The 21048-nt window shown below is 43.3% G+C and overlaps 2 protein-coding genes across 2 annotated transcripts in view; both read left to right on the top strand.

The window, feature by feature from the left end:
* Positions 1 to 7496, top strand: part of LOC129839676 (protein kinase C beta type) — a 132227-nt gene extending 124731 nt beyond the window's left edge. Inside the window, exon 17 of the mRNA XM_055907228.1 lies at positions 3479 to 7496. Within this exon, the coding sequence (XP_055763203.1) occupies positions 3479 to 3631 (153 nt within the window). The 3' untranslated portion in view covers positions 3632 to 7496. The remainder of the gene's footprint in view (positions 1 to 3478) is intronic.
* Positions 7497 to 15738: 8242 nt separating this feature from the next.
* The window catches only part of LOC129839445 (voltage-dependent calcium channel gamma-3 subunit-like), a 19953-nt gene continuing 14643 nt past the window's right edge, over positions 15739 to 21048 (top strand). The window contains exon 1 of the mRNA XM_055906916.1: positions 15739 to 16172. Within this exon, the coding sequence (XP_055762891.1) occupies positions 15959 to 16172 (214 nt within the window). The 5' untranslated portion in view covers positions 15739 to 15958. The remainder of the gene's footprint in view (positions 16173 to 21048) is intronic.

Genomic DNA, 21048 nt, shown 5'->3' with positions numbered 1-21048 from the left:
CCTAGTCCACATAGAAACCCCTTAAAAAGCAGACTGTCTCCTAGTCCACATAGAAACCCCTTGAGAAGCAGACTGTCTACTAGTCCACATAGAAACCCCTTGAGAAGCAGACTGTCTCCTAGTCCACATAGAAACCCCTTGAGAAGCAGACTGTCTCCTAGTCCACATAGAAACCCCTTGAGAAGCAGACTGTCTACTAGTCCACATAGAAACCCCTTGAGAAGCAGACTGTCTACTAGTCCACATAGAAACCCCTTGAGAAGCAGACTCAGTCTCCTAGTCCACATAGAAACCCCCTGAGAAGCAGACTCAGTGTACTCGTCCACATAGAAACCCCTTGAGAAGCAGACTGTCTCCTAGTCCACATAGAAACCCCTTGAGAAGCAGACTCAGTGTACTCGTCCACATAGAAACCCCTTGAGAAGCAGACTGTCTCCTAGTCCACATAGAAACCCCTTGAGAAGCAGACTGTCTCCTAGTCCACATAGAAACCCCTTGAGAAGCAGACTGTCTACTAGTCCACATAGAAACCCCTTGAGAAGCAGACTGTCTCCTAGTCCACATAGAAACCCCTTGAGAAGCAGACGCTGTCTCCTAGTCCACATAGAAACCCCTTGAGAAGCAGACTGTCTACTAGTCCACATAGAAACCCCTTGAGAAGCAGACTGTCTACTAGTCCACATAGAAACCCCTTGAGAAGCAGACTCAGTCTCCTAGTCCACATAGAAACCCCCTGAGAAGCAGACTCAGTGTACTCGTCCACATAGAAACCCCTTGAGAAGCAGACTGTCTCCTAGTCCACATAGAAACCCCTTGAGAAGCAGACTGTCTACTAGTCCACATAGAAACCCCTTGAGAAGCAGACTCAGTCTCCTAGTCCACATAGAAACCCCTTGAGAAGCAGACTCAGTGTACTCGTCCCTGGCTGTCCATAGGGGTGTGATGACATCACCCTCAGCAGCTGGTGTGTAAACCCCAGCAGGTCCCAGGAGACCAGGGGCTAGAGTTTGGACCTTTTCCCCGGCCGGTCCGCTGGATATGGGGCTGCTGGGTGGGCAGGGCCCCCTGGGGCTGAGGGGCCGAGAGGAGAGATGGAGATGGAGAGCAGAAGGTAGGAAATAAACGAGTGTTCCCTGGAAACTGTCTCTCCTCTCTCCGTTCCTCTCTTCCTGAGGCTTTCTGTATGTCCTTCTATAGCTCTCTCACTCTGCTGGTCTGTAACATCCTGTCTCTGCCAGTCTGTAACGGTCTGTCTCTCTGGCAGTCTGTAAAACCCTGTCTCTGCCAGTCTGTAACGGTCTGTCTCTCCTCTCTCCGTTCCTCTCTTCCTGAGGCTTTCTGTGTGTCCTTCTATAGCTCTCTCACTCTGCCGGTCTGTAACATCCTCTCTCTGCCAATATGTAACGGTCTGTCTCTCTGCCAGTATGTAACAGTCTGTCTCTCTGCCAGTATGTAACAGTCTGTCTCTCTGCCAGTCTGTAACGGTCTGTCTCTCTGCCAGTCTGTAACGGTCTGTCTCTCTGCCAGTCTGTAACAGTCTGTCTCTCTGCCAGTCTGTAACAGTCTGTCGCTCTGCCAGTCTGTAACAGTCTGTCGCTCTGCCAGTCTGTAACGGTCTGTCGCTCTGCCAGTCTGTAACGGTCTGTCGCTCTGCCAGTCTGTAACGGTCTGTCTCTCTGCCAGTCTGTAACGGTCTGCCAGTCTGTAACGGTCTGCCAGTCTGTAACGGTCTGTCTCTCTGCCAGTCTGTAACGGTCTGTCGCTCTGCCAGTCTGTAACGGTCTGTCCCTCTGCCAGTCTGTCTTTAAGTCTATGCCATAGTCTATCAGTCTGTTGCTTGTCTGTACCGGGGTCTGTATATTTTCTCTCCTCTCAGGTTGTCTGTTGACTTTTCTATGTTCTGTAGACTTAGAAGTCTCCTGGGTGATCTTGTCTGTTCAGTGGGTGGTCTGGTGTCTCTCCGATCTCCCGGGTGATATTGTCTGTTCAGTGGGTGGTCTGGTGTCTCCGGTCTTCTGGGTGATATTGTCTGTTCAGTGGGTGGTCTGGTGTCTCCGGTCTCCTGGGTGATATTGTCTGTTCAGTGGGTGGTCTGGTGTCTCTCCGGTCTCCCGGGTGATATTGTCTGTTCAGTGGGTGGTCTGGTGTCTCCGGTCTCCTGGGTGATATTGTCTGTTCAGTGGGTGGTCTGGTGTCTCCGGTCTCCTGGGTGATATTGTCTGTCTCTCTCTGTCCTCTGTCTCTGTTCACATTAACATTACTGTTATTGTGCTCTCAGCTGCTCTGGGGCTGCACCCCCCCGTTTTCACTTTGGTGCGGTCCGTCTGTTCTGTCTTAGGTGTGGGGCTGTACGGCCTCAGTTCGTAGAGAGGGGTGTGTCGTGCTTGAACACCTCTCTTCCTTCAATTCATCCTCAGAACCTGTGTGCTGATTGGCTTTCACTATCTCTCTCTCTCTTTCACTATCTCTCTCTCTCTTTCACTATCTCTCTCTCTCTTTCACTATCTCTCTCTCTCTCTCTCTCTTTCACTATCTCTCTCTCTCTTTCACTATCTCTCTCTCTCTTTCACTATCTCTCTCTCTCTTTCACTATCTCTCTCTCTCTTTCACTATCTCTCTCTCTCTTTCACTATCTCTCTCTCTCTTTCACTATCTCTCTCTCTCTTTCACTATCTCTCTCTCTCTCTTTCACTATCTCTCTCTCTCTCTTTCACTATCTCTCTCTCTCTCTTTCACTATCTCTCTCTCTCTTTCACTATCTCTCTCTCTCTTTCACTATCTCTCTCTCTCTTTCACTATCTCTCTCTCTCTTTCACTATCTCTCTCTCTCTCTTTCACTATCTCTCTCTCTCTCTTTCACTATCTCTCTCTCTCTCTTTCACTATCTCTCTCTCTCTCTTTCACTATCTCTCTCTCTCTCTTTCACTATCTCTCTCTCTCTCTTTCACTATCTATCTCTCTCTCTTTCACTATCTCTCTCTCTCTCTTTCACTATCTCTCTCTCTCTCTTTCACTATCTCTCTCTCTCTCTTTCACTATCTCTCTCTCTCTCTTTCACTATCTCTCTCTCTCTCTTTCACTATCTCTCTCTCTCTCTTTCACTATCTCTCTCTCTCTCTTTCACTATCTCTCTCTCTCTTTCACTATCTCTCTCTCTCTTTCACTATCTCTCTCTCTCTCTTTCACTATCTCTCTCTCTCTCTTTCACTATCTCTCTCTCTCTCTTTCACTATCTCTCTCCTTCTCACTCTTAACTCTTCTCTTCCTCTCTCTCTCTCTCTCTTTCATTCTCCCCCTTCCTATCTCTCTCTCTCTCTCTGAGCAGGCTCGATTTCAGTCATGTTTCTAATTAATAACCTTGTCTGTTCAGAGATCAATAACCTGATTAAAATAACACTTCTTCTCTCTCACCTCTCTTTCTTCCCTCCTCTCCCTCCTCCCCTCCCTCCCTCCTCTCTCTCCTTTTTCCCTCCAACAGAAGAACCGTCGGGACACAGGGAACTTTGATAAAGAGTTCACTAAGATGGCGGTGGAACTGACTCCTACAGACAAACTGTTCATAATGAACCTCGATCAGAACGAATTCCAGGGATTCTCCTATACCAACCCAGAGTACATCATACAGGTTTAACCCTATAGATTATATAACATGATACTCACCAACCCAGAGTACATTATACAGGTTTAACCCTATAGATTATATAACATGATACTCACCAACCCAGAGTACATTATACAGGTTTAACCCTATAGATTATATAACATGATACCCACCATCCCAGAGTACATCATACAGGTTTAACCCTATAGATTATATAACATGATACTCACCAACCCAGAGTACATCATACAGGTTTAACCCTATAGATTATATAACATGATACTCACCAACCCAGAGTACATCATACAGGTTTAACCCTATAGATTAAATAACATGACACACCAACCCAGAGTACATTATACAGGTTTAACCCTATAGATGAAATAACACGATACCCACCAACCCAGAGTACATCACACAGGTTTAACCCTATAGATGAAATAACATGAGAAGTTGTCAAAAGTTGGGCCACACCTACTCATTCAAAGGTTTTTATTTTTAATATTTTCTACATTGTAGAATAATAGTGAAGACATCAAAACTATGAAATAACACATATGGAATCATGTGTGTTAACCAAAAAATTGTTAAACAAATCTAAATATATTTTATATTTGAGATTTTTCAAAGTAGCCACCCTTTGCCTTGATGGCGGCTTTGAACACTCTTGGCATTTTCTCAACCAGCTTCATGAGGTAGTCACCTGGAATGCATTTCAATTAACAGGTGTGCCTTGTTAAAAGTTAATTTGTGGAATTTCTTTCCTCCTTAATGCATTTGAACCAATCAGTTGTGTTGTGACAAGATAGGGTTGGTATGCAGAAGATAGCCCTATGGTAAAAGACCAAGTCCATGATGGTGTGATGATGCTTTGCTGGTGACACTGTCGATGATCTATTTAGAATTCAAGAAACACTTAACCAGCATGGCTACCACAGCATTCTGCAGTGATATCCCATCTGGTTTGCGCTTAGTAGGACTATAATTTGTTTTTCAACAGGACAATGACTCAACACACCTCCAGGCTGTGTAAGGGCGATTTGACCAAGAAGTACAGTTATGGAGTGCTGCATCAGATGACCTGGCCTCCACAATCACCCAACCTCAACCCAATTGAGATGGTTTGAGATTAGTTGGACCGTAGAGTGAAGGAAAAGCAGCCAACAAGTGCTCAGCATATGTGGGAACTCCTTCAAGACTGTTGGGAAAAGCATTCCAGGTGAAGCTGGTTGATAGTGCTAAGAGTGGGCAAAGCTGTCATCAAGGGGGAGGGTGGCTGCTATGAAGAATCACAAATATAAAATATATTTTGATTTAACACTTTTTTGGGTTACTACATATTTCCATACAATGTAGAAAATAGTAAAAATAAAGAAAAACCCTGTAATGAGTAGGTGTGTCCAAACTTTTGACTGGTACTGTATATACATCTAATAACATTCTACACAATACCATTAACAGAACAGCCCCATTTAACAGCAAACTAGCTAATGCAAACCCAGCCAGCCACACCAAGCCTTCACCCACACCTCTAACCCTGACAACTGGTCTACTAGCTCCCATCAACATGGACTGTACCAACATCACAACCACCCCTCTGTTCCTGCTGCACGGTTTAGTTGAACCCAACACAACCAGAACCAACTGTTAGTCTACTAGCTGCCATCAACATGGACTGTACCAACATCACAACCACCCCTCTGTTCCTGCTGCACGGTTTAGTTGAACCCAACACAACCAGAACCAACTGTTAGTCTACTAGCTGCCATCAACATGGACTGTACCAACATCACAACCACCCCTCTGTTCCTGCTGCACGGTTTAGTTGAACCCAACAGAACCAGAACCAGAACCAACTCCAGCTGGAACCAACTGGTCTGAAGAGGTTTCAAGAGGAGCCAGGAGAGACTGGTTCTCTTCCAGAATGTTCTTCCATTACTCTGTTTGGACTCTGAACTGTCTGGCCAGTTCGCTATGTAGTGGTAACCGTGGGAGATGGCTAAAAGCAGAGACATGTATTTAGAGAGTTGAGCCAGCTTCTAGAATGTTGCATATTGTTCTAATTCTAGATCTTCACTTAGAGAGCATTGTTTAAATATTCCCCATGTAATGTTAATGGAGATCTAACATGGCTGTTATAGAATGTTGTAGTGTCATGTAAATACATCATTCTAGACATTATATTCCCCATGTAATGTTAAAGGGGTGCTAACAACTCTAAATACATGGCTCTGGTCTAAAAGCAGTACACCATATAGGCAGTAGGGGGCCATTCAGGACGTGATCTATTACGTGTGTTTGTTTACGTGTTCTCTTCTTCAGCCTGTAACGTGACGTCATGACCATTCCATAACATGTATGAGCAAACGCGTGTGACACCTTGGTCTCACATCCCAGTGTTTTAGAACGCATGTCTTAGTGTTCCAGAACTCATATCTAAGTGTTCCAGAACTCATATCTAAGTGTTCCAGAACTCATGTCTTAGTGTTCCAGAACTCCTATCTAAGTGTTCCAGAACTCATATCTTAGTGTTCCAGAACTCATATCTAAGTGTTCCAGAACTCATGTCTTAGTGTTCCAGAACTCATATCTAAGTGTTCCAGAACTCATATCTAAGTGTTCCAGAACTCATATCTAAGTGTTCCAGAACTCATGTCTTAGTGTTCCAGAACTCATATCTAAGTGTTCCAGAACTCATATCCCAGTGTTCTAGAACTCATGCTCCAGTGTTTCTAGAACTCATGTCTGAGGGTTCTAGATTAGAACTCATGGTGTCCCAGTCTTTAGAACACGTCTGGTCTTCCAAACTCGATGCAAAAAAAACTCTGACAGAGAGAAGTGAGATCTGATCTGTAGACTGCTGCAGTGCCGGACTCTCTGTCCCTCTTCCTCTCTCTCTCTCTCTGTCCCTCTTTCTCTCTCTCTTACCCTTCTTCGTGTGTGTGTGTGTGTGTGTGTGTGTGTGTGTGTGTGTTTCTAATCCGTGAAACCAGCTTCACTACGCATGCTTTTAGAGCTAGCCAACCCCCCCCCCCCCATAATATTATGAGCCCTTAGTTACCAATGAACTACTTGACCGTTGGTAACCATGGTAACACTGTACCTAACTACCGAGGGTCAGGGTGGGTTTGACGTCACTGCATAACTAACTAATACCTATATCTATATTATACTGTGTATATTTACTGATGTATGTGTTCTGTTGGTGTACTGTAGCTGTATATATCAGTGGTCCCCTGTCCCCATAGACCTCTGGTCTAAAGTAGTGCACTACAGAGGGCCCAGGGTGGTCTGTTGGTGTACTGTAGCTGTATATATCAGGGGCCCCCTGTCCCCATAGACCTCTGGTCTAAAGTAGTGGACTACAGAGGACACATGGGGCCATTTCAGACTCACTTTTTGTGTGTATAAAGGTGGTAGCAGTCTTCCAGTCAGATAACTGTGTTTTATTGGTGCTCTAGTTTTATAACCCCGCCCCCTTTTCCTAATTTAGGGTGTGGTTACAATGTGGGCGACTCTTCACCCGTCTCTATGTAACCAATAGCTCGCCCGGCACTAGTCTTTGTCACCCGGAAGTAGTAGAAGTATTACGCTGCCTGCTTAATCAAATCCCCTGGGAAAGGTTTTCCCAGGGTGCATCTGGCTAAGGAAGAGGAAGGAAAAACAACAGGAGAAGTGGAACCAAAACAGAAACATTTCAACTATGCAACATGGAAATACAAACAACAACAGAAAGAGAAAATGATGGACATATGAGGAGATGAACAGGCGGGGAGGGCGTGAAGGGGACGGAGGTCATTCTAAGGTCACGTGTTGCATGCCCTGTGTGTGACTGTCATGTCATGTGACTTGAGACATTCTCATGTTATTATACAACACCTGGTGTTTGACAACACACTGTCTGGTTATTATACAACACACTGTCTGGTTATTATACAACACACTGTCTGGTTATTATACAACACCTGGTGTTTGACAACACACTGTCTGGTTATTATACAACACCTGGGGTTTGACAACACACTGTCTGGTTATTATACAACACACTGTCTGGTTATTATACAACACCTGGTGTTTGACAACACACTGTCTGGTTATTATACAACACCTGGCGTTTGACAACACACTGTCTGGTTATTATACAACACACTGTCTGGTTATTATACAACACACTGTCTGGTTATTATACAACACACTGTCTGGTTATTATACAACACACTGTCTGGTTATTATACAACACACTGTCTGGTTATTATACAACACACTGTCTGGTTATTATACAACACCTGGTGTTTGACGACACACTGTCTGGTTATTATACAACACCTGGTGTTTGACAACACACTGTCTGGTTATTATACAACACACTGTCTGGTTATTATACAACACCTGGTGTTTGACGACACACTGTCTGGTTATTATACAACACACTGTCTGGTTATTATACAACACACTGTCTGGTTATTATACAACACCTGGTGTTTGACAACACACTGTCTGGTTATTATACAACACACTGTCTGGTTATTATACAACACCTGGTGTTTGACAACACACTGTCTGGTTATTATACAACACACTGTCTGGTTATTATACAACACACTGTCTGGTTATTATACAACACCTGGTGTTTGACAACACACTGTCTGGTGAGACATGTTATCATGTTATTGTCATGCAGCTCTAAACCACGAAGCAGGTTTGAGGAGTTGACGAGGCAGCTTTAGTTCAACTCGGGATAAGCGGTCACATGGAAGTTGCTTTTTAAGCCAGGTACGTTTCTATGTCAACGAATCCCCCAGATATTATATTAACTTTTTTATTAAAACTTTTTATGGCTGCAATCCCGTTAACGGGATCGATATGACAACAGCCAGTGAAAGTGCAGGGCGCCAAATTCAAACAACAGAAATCTCATAATTAAAATTCCTCAAGCATACAAGTATTTCACACCATTTTAAAGAAACACTTCTTGTTAATCACACCACGGTGTCCGATTTCAAAAAGGCTTTACAGCGAAAGCACCACAAACAATTATGTTAGGTCACCGCAAAATCACAGAAAAAAACAGCCATTTTTCCAGCCAAAGACAGGAGTCACAACAAGCAGAAATAGAGATAAAATGAATCACTAACCTTTGATGATCTCATCAGGTGACACTCATAGGACTTCATGTTACACAATACATATATGTTTTGTTCGATAAAGTTCATATTTATATCCAAAAACCTCAGTTTACATTGGCGCCATGTTCAGAAATGCCTCCAAAATATCCAGAGAAATTGCAGAGAGCCACATCAAATAACAGAAATACTCATCATAAACTTTGATGAAAGATACATGTTTTACATAGAATTAAAGATACACTTGTTCTTAATGCAAACGCTGTTTAAGATTTCAAAAAGCTTTACGGCAAAACACAATATTCAATAATCTGAGAACAGGGTTCAGCCACAAAAGGAAGCCATGCAGTTACCCGCCAAATTGTGCAGTCAACAAAACTCATAAAAAGCATTATAAATCTTCACTTACCTTTGCTGATCTTTGTCGGAATGCCCTCTCAGGACTCCCACTTCCACAAGAAATGTTCGTTTTGTTCGGTAATTTCCATCATTTATGTCCAAATAGCTATTTTTGTTAGTGTGTTTGGTAAACAAATCCAAAGTCAGGAAGCGCGTTCACTAAAAGCAGAAGAAATGTCAAAAAGTTCCGTAACAGTCAGTAGAAACATGTCAAACGATGTGTTGAATCAATCTTTAGAATGTTTTTAACATAAATCTTCAATAAAGTTCCAACCGGAGAATTCCATTGTCTTCAGAAGTGCGAACGCGCATGGTCAGAGCATGGTCACTTCATGGCAGACCTGACTCATTCCTCTCTCCTTCGGCCCCACTAAACAGTAGAGGCATCAGACAAGGTTCTAACGACTGTTGACATCTAGTGGAAGCCGTAGGAAGTGCAAACTGACCCATATCCCACTGTGTATTCGATAGGCGATGAGTTGAAAATCGACCAACCTCAGATTTCCCACTTCCTGTTTGGATTTCTTCTCAGGTTTTTGCCTGCCATATGAGTTCTGTTATACTCACAGACATCATTCAAACAGTTTTAGAAACTTCAGAGTGTTTTCTATCCAATACTAATAATAATATGCATATATTAGCAACTGGGACTGAGGAGCAGGCAGTTTACTCTGGGCACCTTTCATCCAAGCTACTCAATACTGCCCCTGCAGCCATAAGAAGTTAAAAAACATTTCTTTACATGAAATTTGCTTTAAACTGCAACATATTCTCTCAACCTCATGGCAAAATGTGTAGAATAGCAGGAAATTATCTCAGGGATTCTTAAAAGTCAGGACAATCCTTGTCCGGCAGAGAAACTTTATTTTTATAGTTGAAAAAATATATTTTGTTGCATTATTTGAGCTAAACATTTACATTTAGGGGGAATTTTATCAGGAAAAAATTGTTTTATGACATTTCTAAAAACGTGGAATATTATTCATTTCCATGTTAGTTTTATGCCTGGAAATGCCATTTTCCAGAGCAAAGAATCCACATTGTAAACTACAAAAAAAGTGTTTTTTTTTTAAAAAGGCAATAATAGGTATTCACTGAGAAATTATCGTATGTTACCCTCTGTGACTTTGAAGAATATTTGTCTCAAAACTGTGATTCCTAAAAGATGTGTCTGGAGATTTGGTTGGCTCTGTCAGATTTGTCTAAAATCCTAAATGAATCAGGAATGAGCAGGGACAGCTCTACCATAAGGACCCCTTATTCATGTCCTCATTACATGGAGTGCCGCAAAACTACTCATGGTCTGGAAAGTGCTCTACTTTTCGTAGATTTAAACAAACAATATTGAAATCGCCATAGATAACCACCCATAAACTATCATCTCCATATGCCTTATAGAATTAGAATTTGTGTTAATTTATTAAGTTTTTAATTAAGGTTTTAGAGTCATTAATCAACTGAGAAAAACTAAATTGCTACTGTGTATACCACTTGAATGAAGAAGAAAAATTATATTCATGTCAACTCCGTAAAATAACAACTCTGTCATATTTTGGTGTAACGTGTAACTCCGTCAGAGTGCTGAAAGATCTAATAGAATGGTTGTAACGATTTTCTTCTTCTTCCGATGAGGAATATGAAGGATCGGACCAAAATGCAGCGTGGTAAGTGTCCATGTTAAATTTATTAACCTTTTCTCAATAGGGTGTGCTGTTGGCACTTTGTAATAATTTCGTTCCCAAATTAAACTGCCTCGTACTCAATTCTTGCTCGTACAATATGCATATTATTATTACTATTGGATAGAAAACACTCTCTAGTTTCTAAAACTGTATATCTGTGAGTAAAACATAACTGGAGTTAGAGCAATTTTCCTATGAGGATGTGAGAATGCTGAAATCTGCCGGCTGTTCTGAGATCCGTTTATAAATCTGCCTGTCTTCTATTGGTTGAGATGCACTGCATACGCCTTCCCCTGGATGTCAGCGAATAGTGAGAATTGAAATGGTGTTGCTAGGCAGATCTGAGAGCTTATAAATGGGCTGGGAACGTGGGGTCCGTCCTTTGTTCTCTTCGCCAGGACGCAGAAAGGAGCTCTGGCTGTCGTTCTAGAAAGCTCCCGTTATAGCCCTTAGATATATCCGGCTCTGTTTTTATTCGATATAGGTGTTAAAGACATCATAATGTTGTTATATTAAACCGAGTTATATCAGTTTATATCAGTATATTGCGATTTTCTGATATTTATTTGTGCTGCCTTCTAGGGACTTGGGCACGTCTCGCCCACATGGCTAATGTTTACTGCTAATTCGAACGTTGAAGACGACAATCTACAACCGAGCAACGATTCTTTTGGACAAAGGACACCTTGCCCAAGATTCTGATGGAAGCTCATCAAATAGTAAGAACTATATATGATGTTAATTCGTTGTTCTGTTGAAAAATGTTAAACTCATATTCCGCCATTAATCTCGGTGCGGTCTCGCTTTAACGCACGCTGTATGTTGTAGTAACGTTAATTTAAAAAATCTAACACAGCGATTGCATTAAGAACTAATGTATCTTTCATTTGCTGTCCAACCTGTATTTTTTAGTCAAGTTTAGGATTAGTTACTGATTAGACTAGGTGCCTCTCCCAAGATTTCTCCCGACATATTGTTGGCAGCTTGGCTACTTTTCTCATTGTATAACCACGATTTGTGCCGCTAAATATGCACATTTTCGAACAAACTCTATATGTATTGTGTAATATGATGTTATAGGACTGTCATCTGAAGAAGTTTGAGAAGGTTAGTGAAAAAATGAATATCTTTTGCTGGTTTATTCGTTATCGCTATTGTTGGCCTGAATCAATGCTGTTGTGTGGTTGGCTATTGTAGTAAGCTAATATAATGCTATATTGTGTTTTCGCTGTAAACACTTAAAAAATCTGAAATATTGGCTGGATTCACAAGATCTTTGTCTTTCATTTGCTGTACGCTGTGTATTTTTCAGAAATGTTTTATGATGAGTATTTAGGTAATACACAATGGTCTCTGTAGTTATTCTAGTTGCTTTGGTGAGAGTTGTGATGGTGGCTGCAATGGTAAACTATGATTTATACCTGAAATATGCACATTTTTCTAACAAAACATATGCTATACAATAAATATGTTATCAGACTGTCATCTGATTAAGTTGTTTCTTGGTTAGTGGCTATTTATATCTTTATTTGGTCGAATTTGTGATAGCTACCTATGCAGGAAAAAAATGGTGAAAGAAAAAGTTGTGTCTTTTGCTATCGTGGTTAGCTAATAGATTTACATATTGTGTCTTCCCTGTAAAACATTTTAAAAATCAGAAATGATGGCTGGATTCACAAGATGTGTATCTTTCATCTGGTGTCTTGGACTTGTGATTTAATGATATTTAGATGCTAGTATTTACTTGTGACGCTATGCTAGGCTATGCTAGTCAGCTTTTTTACTGATGAGGGTGCTCCCGGATCCGGGATTGTGACCAAGTAGAAGGACCAAAATGCAGCGTGGTAAGTGTCCATGTTAAATTTATTAACTGAACACGGGAAAAAGACAAAAATAACAAAGTGAATGACAACGAAAATCGAAACCTCCCGGGTGGCGCAGTGGTCTAGGGCACTGCATCGCAGTGCTAGCTGCGCCACCAGAGTCTCTGGGTTCGCGCCCAGGCTGGGCTGGGTTCGCGCCCAGGCTCTGTCGCAGCCGGCCGCAACCAGGAGGTCCGTGGGGCGACGCACAATTGGCATAGCGTCGTCCGGGTTAGGGAGGGTTTGGCCGGTAGGGATATCCTTGTCTCAGTATGTAAAATGTAATAAAATGTATGCACTCTACTGTAAGTCGCTCTGGATAAGAGCGTCTGCTAAATGACTAAAATGTTTTTAAAAAATGTAAAAAATGTAACAGTCCTGAATGGTGAAACAAACACCAAAACAGGAAACAACTACCCACAAACACCAGGTGGGAAAAGGCTACCTAAGTATGGTTCTCAATCAGAGACAACGATAGACACACTGTGTAATAATCATGCTGTTTAATCAGGCTCTACACTGGGAGAGGAGGAGATGGGAGGCGGGGGGAGTGGAGGAAGAGAGAGGAAAGGAGAGATACCACACACACAACGGAGACCACACAACGGAGACATCACACAACAGAGACCACACAACGGAGACATCACACAACAGAGACCACATAACAGATGCCACACACAACGGAGACTACACAACGGAGACATCACACAACAGAGACCACACAACAGAGACCACATAACAGATGCCACATAACAGATGCCACACAACGGAGACATCACACAACAGAGACATCACACAACAGAGACCACACAACAGAGACCACATAACAGATGCCACACAACAGAGACCACACAACAGAGACCACATAACAGATGCCACACAACAGAGACCACACAACAGAGACCACATAACAGATGCCACATAACAGATGCCACACAACGGAGACCACATAACAGATGCCACACACAATGGAGACCACACAATGGAGACCACACAGCGGAGACCACACACAACGGAGACCACACACAACGGAGACCACACACAGCGGAGACCACACACAACGGAGACCACACACAACGGAGACCACACACAACGGAGACCACACACAACGGAGACCACACACAACAGAGACCACACACAACAGAGACCACACACAACAGAGACCACACACAACAGAGACCACACACAACAGAGACCACACACAACAGAGACCACACACAACAGAGACCACATAACAGAGACCACATAACAGAGACCACATAACGGAGTCAAAGCAGCAGCTGTCATTTGTGGACTGCAACTGCGGTAGCTTCACTCTCCCAGACAGAACTGGACTGTGGCAGTGGACTACTGGCTGTGGACTACAGGCAGTGGACTACAGGCTGTGGACTACAGGCAGTGGACTACAGGCAGTGGACTACAGGCAGTGGACTACTGGCTGTGGACTACTGGCTGTGGACTACTGGCAGTGGACTACTGGCAGTGGACTACTGGCTGTGGACTACTGTCTGTGGACTACTGGCAGTGGACTACTGGCTGTGGACTATTGGCTGTGGACTACTGGCAGTGGACAACTGGCAGTGGACTACAGGCTGTGGACTACTGGCTGTGGACTACTGGCTGTGGACTACTGGCTGTGGACTACTGGCAGTGGACTACTGGCTGTGGACTACAGGCAGTGGACTACTGGCTGTGGACTACTGGCTGTGGACTACTGGCTGTGGACTACTGGCTGTGGACTACTGGCAGTGGACTACTGGCTGTGGACTACTGGCTGTGGACTACTGGCAGTGGACTACTGGCTGTGGACTACTGGCTGTGGACTACTGGCTGTGGACTACTGGCAGTGGACTACTGGCTGTGGACTACTGGCTGTGGACTACTGGCTGTGGACTACTGGCTGTGGACTACTGGATGTGGACTACTGGCTGTGGACTACTGGATGTGGACTACTGGCAGTGGACTACTGGCTGTGGACTACTGGCTGTGGACTACTGGCTGTGGACTACTGGCTGTGGACTACTGGCTGTGGACTACTGGCTGTGGACTACTGGCTGTGGACTACTGGCTGTGGACTACTGGCTGTGGACTACTGGCTGTGGACTACTGGCTGTGGACTACTGGCTGTGGACTACTGGCAGTGGACTACAGGCAGTGGACTACAGGCAGTGGACTACTGGCTGTGGACTACTGGCAGTGGACTACTGGCTGTGGACTACTGGCAGTGGACTACTGGCTGTGGACTACTGGCTGTGGACTACTGGCTGTGGACTACTGGCAGTGGACTACTGGCTGTGGACTACTGGCAGTGGACTACTGGCAGTGAATGATCCTTGGACAGTTTTGTGTTTTCACTTCTCAAACCTTAATTTATCGAGGATATCCAGCCTTACATATAACACCTATTTTTGTTCAAAAGGGACCTGGATTTAAAAAATAAATAAAAAATTTAATATGTTGTCTTTCTATCTATGCTAAAGCGCCGAGTCAGTTTGTGGTGAGTTTGATGTGTGTGTGTGTGTGTGTGTGTGTGACAGGCTGTGAATGGGTCTGACAAGACAGAAACGGTAATGGTGTTGTCAGAGCTGACAGAAGAGGAGAGATGTTGGGAGTCCCGGGATGCTGTTACACTGTAAAGATATACAGAGTGTTAAACTGGAGAGATACACAGAGTGTTAAACTGGAGAGTGGACCCTCACCGTGATTAGTTTTTAGCCCTTTCATGACACATAAATCCCTAAAAAACATATAATTTTTATGTAAACCAATAATGATTCATATAAGGAAGTGGACCACTCCAGACCAATAATGATTCATATAAGGAAGTGGACCACTCCAGACCAATAATGATTTATATAAGGAAGTGGACCACTCCAAACCAATAATGATTAATATATAGGAAGTGGACCACTCCAAACCAATAATGATTCATATATAGGAAGTGGACCTCTCCAAACCAATAATGATTCATGTAAGGAAGTGGACCTCTCCAAACCAATAATGATTCATATAAGGAAGTGGACCACTCCAAGGCACCTCCCACTCGGGACTTTGAGCTTCACATTCTGTCTCTGAGTGAGGATGACGGAGTCACTCATTTCCATCGTTCCTCTAAAGAAGAGAATGCCTGGGACTATAACTAAGAAGCCGTAAGAAAGAGGAGATGATAAGGATTAAAAGTTGTTGTGAAACTAGAAACTCCCGCTAACGCTGTTATGAAGCCTGGTCTATAAACGAAGTACAGAAAGCCTTTATGAAGGCTAGCAGTGGACGGTAACTTCCGTTGCCGTGATGAAGTTGTGTAACCGGGGAGCGCTGATGCTGGTGACCACGGCGTTGTCGTTCATAGCGTTCAGCCTGATGACCATCGCAGTGGGAACGGACTACTGGCTGTACTCCCGGGGCGTCTGCCGGTCCAAGACGTCGCTCCATGACAACGAGACCATCCGCAAGAACGAGGTGGTAATGACGCACTCCGGGCTCTGGCGCACCTGTTGTCTCGAAGGTGACCGTTAACGGGTTGTTTGTTTTGATCGATTTGATTGGATCTTTTGGTTACGGGTTTAAAGTACAACTATAGCAGTTTGGGTCAGTTTTACGTGTCGATATGATTGGATCTTTTGGTTAAAGGTTTAAAGTACAACTATAGCAGTTTGGGTCAGTTTTACGTGTCGATATGATTGGATCTTTTGGTTAAAGGTTTAAAGTACAACTATAGCAGTTTGGGTCAGTTTTACGTGTCGATATGATTGGATCTTTTGGTTAAAGGTTTAAAGTACAACTATAGCAGTTTGGGTCAGTTTTACGTGTCGATTTGATTGGATCTTTTGGTTACGGGTATAAAGTACAACTATAGCAATTTCGGTCAGTTTTAAATGTCGATATGATTGGATCTTTTGGTTACGGGTTTAAAGTACAACTATAGCAATTTGGGTCAGTTTTACGTGCCGATTTGATTGGATCGTTTTAAACGTTCGTGTGTGTGTGTGTGTGTGTGTGTGTGTGTGTGTGTGTGTGTGTGTGTGTGTGTGTGTGTGTGTGTGTGTGTGTGTGTGTGTGTGTGTGTGTGTGTGTGTGTGTGTGTGTGTGTGTGTGTGTGTGTGTGTGTGTGTGCGCGCGCGCGCGCTGGTCACCGATGGTGTCCAGATGGGTCTGGCTCTGCTTTTGATTCGGTAGAGTTTAACACAACACAGTCTACATGAGAACAACCTGGTAACCTAGGGAACACACCCACTCCGCTGGGCACCTACATCAGTTCGACGTCCAGTTATGATTTACGTTTGGTTGAGTTGTCAACTTACCGTTTATCAACATGAATATAATTTGATTTCAGTTTCAAAAGTTGGGTGGAAAAAAATAATAGGAAAAGCCCTTACAATGATGACTTTTGAAAATCCAATCAGTTTCCCACGTTGACTCGACGTCATCACATTGATTGGTTTATTTTTTATGACGTGGAAACAAAGTGTGCCCTTCCAGTGGGACAACCAGACACACAAATCAGATCCAAATGTATTTGTGACATGTGCCGAATACAACTGGTGTAGACTTTACCGGGAAATGCTTACGAGCCCTTCACAACGATGCAGAGTTTATAAATCAAATTGGGACACTCGAGGAATAAATGGAAAATACACCAGAATGGAGCTGCGGTGGCCCCTTGACTTTTAACACTTTCTGTTGTGTTGAACAGTGGGATTCAAGTGGATATAATTATCATTGTTTGTCAACAATCTACTCAAAATATATTATAAAAATAAAATATTACACAATCTCAAAGTGGAAGAACCTCTCTAACATTTGTAATATATATATAAAAATATACGGTGCCTTCGGAAAGTATTCAGACCCGTGGACTTTTTCTATGTTACCTTACAGCCTTATTCTAAAAAAATATTACGTTTTATATTCAGCAATCTACACAAAATAACCCATAATGACAAAGCGAAAACTGTTTTTTAAATATATTTTTGCAAATTATAAATAAATAAAAAACAGATACAGTACCAGTCAAAAGTTTGGACACACCTACTCATTCAAGGTTTTTTCTTTATTTTTTACTATTTTCTACATTGTAGAATAATAGTGAAGACATCAAAACTATGAAATAACACATATGGAATCATGTGTAGTAACCAAAAAAGTGTTAAACAAATCTAAATATATTTTCTATTTGAGATTCTTCAAAGGAGCCACCCTTTGCCTTGATGACAGCTTTGCAAACTCTTGGCATTCTCTCAACCAGCTTCACCTGGAATGCTTTTCCAACAGTCTTGAAGTAGTTCCCACATATGGGGAATACTTGTTGGCTGTTTTTCCTTCACTCTGAGGTCTAACTCATCCCAAACCATCTCAATTGGGTTGAGGTCGGGTGATTGTGGAGGCCAGGTCATCTGATGCAACACTCTATCACCCTGCTTGGTCAAATAGGCCTTACACAGCCTGGAGGGGTGTTTTGGGTCGTTGTCCTGCTGAAAAACAAATGATAGTCCCACTAAACAGATGGAATGGTGTATCGCTGCAGAATGCTGATCTGCCCTGCGGTTGGAACCAAAAATCTAAAATTTGGACTCATCAGAGTTCAAATTTCCACCGGTCTAATGTCCATTGCTTGTATTTCTTGGCCCCAAGCAAGTCTCTTCTTCTTATTGGTGTCCTTTAGTAGTGGTTTCTTTGCAGGAATTCGACCATGAAGGACTGATTCATGCAGTCTCCTCTGAACAGTTGATGTTGAGATGTGTCTGTTACTTGAACTCTGTGAAGCATTTATTTGGGCTGCAATTTCTGAGGCTTGTAACTCTAATGAACTTATCCTCTGCAGCAGAGGAAACTCTGCGTCTTCCTTTCCTGTGGCGGTCCTTATGAGAGCCAGTTTCATCATAGCGCTTGATGGTTTTTGCGACTGCACTTGAAGAAACTGTCAAAGTTCTTGGCATTTTCCATATTGACTGACCTTCTTGTCTTAAAGTAATGATGGACTGTCATTTCTCTTTGCTTATTTGAGCTGTTCTTGCCATATATGGACTTGGTCTTTTACCAAATAGGGCTGTCTTCTGTATAGCACCCCTACCTTGTCACAACACAACTGATTGGCTCAAACACATTAATTAACAAGGAAAATAATCCACAAATTAACTTTTAACAAGGCACACCTGTTAATTGAAATGCATTCCAGGTGACTACCTCATGAAGCTGGTTGAGAGAATGCCAAGAGTGTTCAAAGCTGTCATCAAATCAAAGGGTGGCTACTTTGAAGAATCTCAAATAAATTTGTTTAACACTTTTTTTTGGTTACTACATGATTCCATATGTGTTTTTTCATAGTTTTGATGTCTTCACTATTATTCTACAATGTAGAAAATATTTAAAAAAATAAGAAAAACCCCTTGAATGAGTAGGTGTTGTAAAACTATTGCATCATCTGTGGATCTGTTGGTTCCCCTCTTGTCCAGGTGGGTGAGGGCAGTGTGGAGTGGGATTCAGATTGCATCATCTGTGGATCTGTTGGGGCGGTATCAGAATTGAAGTGGGTCTGGGTGTCTAGGATGATGATGTGTGTCATGACCAGCCTTTCAAAGCACTTCCTAATTCCAGATGTGATGTGCATACAGGGCGATAGTCATTTAGGAAGGTTGCTTTGGAGCTCTTAGGGAAAATGGTGGCTTGATTAGAGACCAGGAGAGATTGAAAATGGCCTTGAAGACACTTGTCATGTTTTGAGAACGCGCCCCCTGGTATTCTGTCTATTCTGACACACAACACAGAAACACACAATACACAACACACATTTAACACACACACAACACAACACACATATAAATCAAATCAAATGTATTCTTACATCAGCTGATATCTCAAAGTGCTGTACAGAAACCCAGCCTAAAACCCCAAACAGCAAGCAATGCAGGTGTAGAAGCATGGTGGCTAGGAAAAACTCCCTGGAAAGGCCAGAACCTAGGAAGAAACCTAGTAAGGAACCAGGCTCTGAGGGGTGGCCAGTCCTCTTCTGGCTGTGCCGGGTGGAGATTATAACAGAACATGGCCAAGATGTTCAAATGTTCATAGATGACCAGCAGGGTCAAATAATAATAATCACAGTAGTTGTCGAGGGTGCAACAGGTCAGCACCTCAGGAGTAAATGTCAGTTGGCTTTTCATAGCCGATCATTCAGAGTATCTCTACCGCTCCTGCTGTCTCTAGAGAGTTGAAAACAGCAGCTCTGGGACAGGTAGCACGTCCGGTGAACAGGTCAGGGTTCCATAGCCGCAGGCAGAACATTTGAAACTGGAGCTGCAGCACGGCCAGGTGGACTGGGGACAGCAAGGAGTCATCAGGCCAGGTAGTCCTGAGGCATGGTCCTAGGGCTCAGGTCCTCCGAAAGAAAGAAAGAAAGAAAGAGAGAAAGAGAGAATTAGAGAGTGCATACTTAAATTCACACAGGACACTGGATAAGACAGGAGAAATACTCCAGATATAACAGACTGACCCTAGCCCCCCGACACAAACTACTGCAGCATAAATACTGGAGGCTGAGACAGGAGGGGTCAGGAGACACTGTGGCCCCATCCGATGAGACCCCCGGACAGAGCCAAACAGGAAGGATATAACCCTACCCACTTTGCCAAAGCACAGCCCCCACACCACTAGAGGGATACCTTCAACCACCAACTTACCATCCTGAGACAAGGCCGAGTACAGCCCACAAAGATCTCCACCACGGCACAACCCAAGGGCGGGCGCCAACCCAGACAGGAAGAACACGTCAGTGACTCAACCCACTCAAGTGACGCACCCCTCCTAGGGACGGGATGAAAGAGCACCAGTAAGCCAGTGACTCAGCCCCTGTAATAGGGTTAGAGGCAGAGAATCCCAGTGGAGAGAGGGGAACCGGCCAGGCAGAGACAGCAAGGGCGGTTCGTTGCTCCAGAGCCTTTCCGTTCACCTTCACACCCCTGGGCCAGACTACACTCAATCATATGACCTACTGAAGAGATAAGTCTTCAGTAAAGACTTAAAGGTTGAGACCGAGTCTGCGTCTCTCACATGGGTAGGCAGACCATTCCATAAAAATTGAGATCTATAGGAGAAAGCCCTGCCTCCCGCTGTTTGCTTAAAAATTCTAGGGACAATTAGGAGGCCTGCGTCTTGTGACCGTAGCGTACGTGTAGGTATGTACGGCAGGACCAAATCGGAAAGATAGGTAGGAGCAAGCCCATGTCATGATTTGTAGGTTAGCAGTAAAATCTTGAAATCAGCCATTGCCTTAACATATAACACACACACAACACAACATGACATAACACACACACACACACACACACACACACACACACACACACACACACACACACACACACACACACACACACACACACACACAC

The sequence above is a fragment of the Salvelinus fontinalis genome, chromosome 40 (genome assembly GCF_029448725.1).
Source record: "Salvelinus fontinalis isolate EN_2023a chromosome 40, ASM2944872v1, whole genome shotgun sequence".
Classification (NCBI taxonomy): domain Eukaryota; kingdom Metazoa; phylum Chordata; class Actinopteri; order Salmoniformes; family Salmonidae; genus Salvelinus; species Salvelinus fontinalis.
Note: the sequence above shows the minus strand (reverse complement) of the source record. Positions and strands in the feature narration are given on the sequence as shown.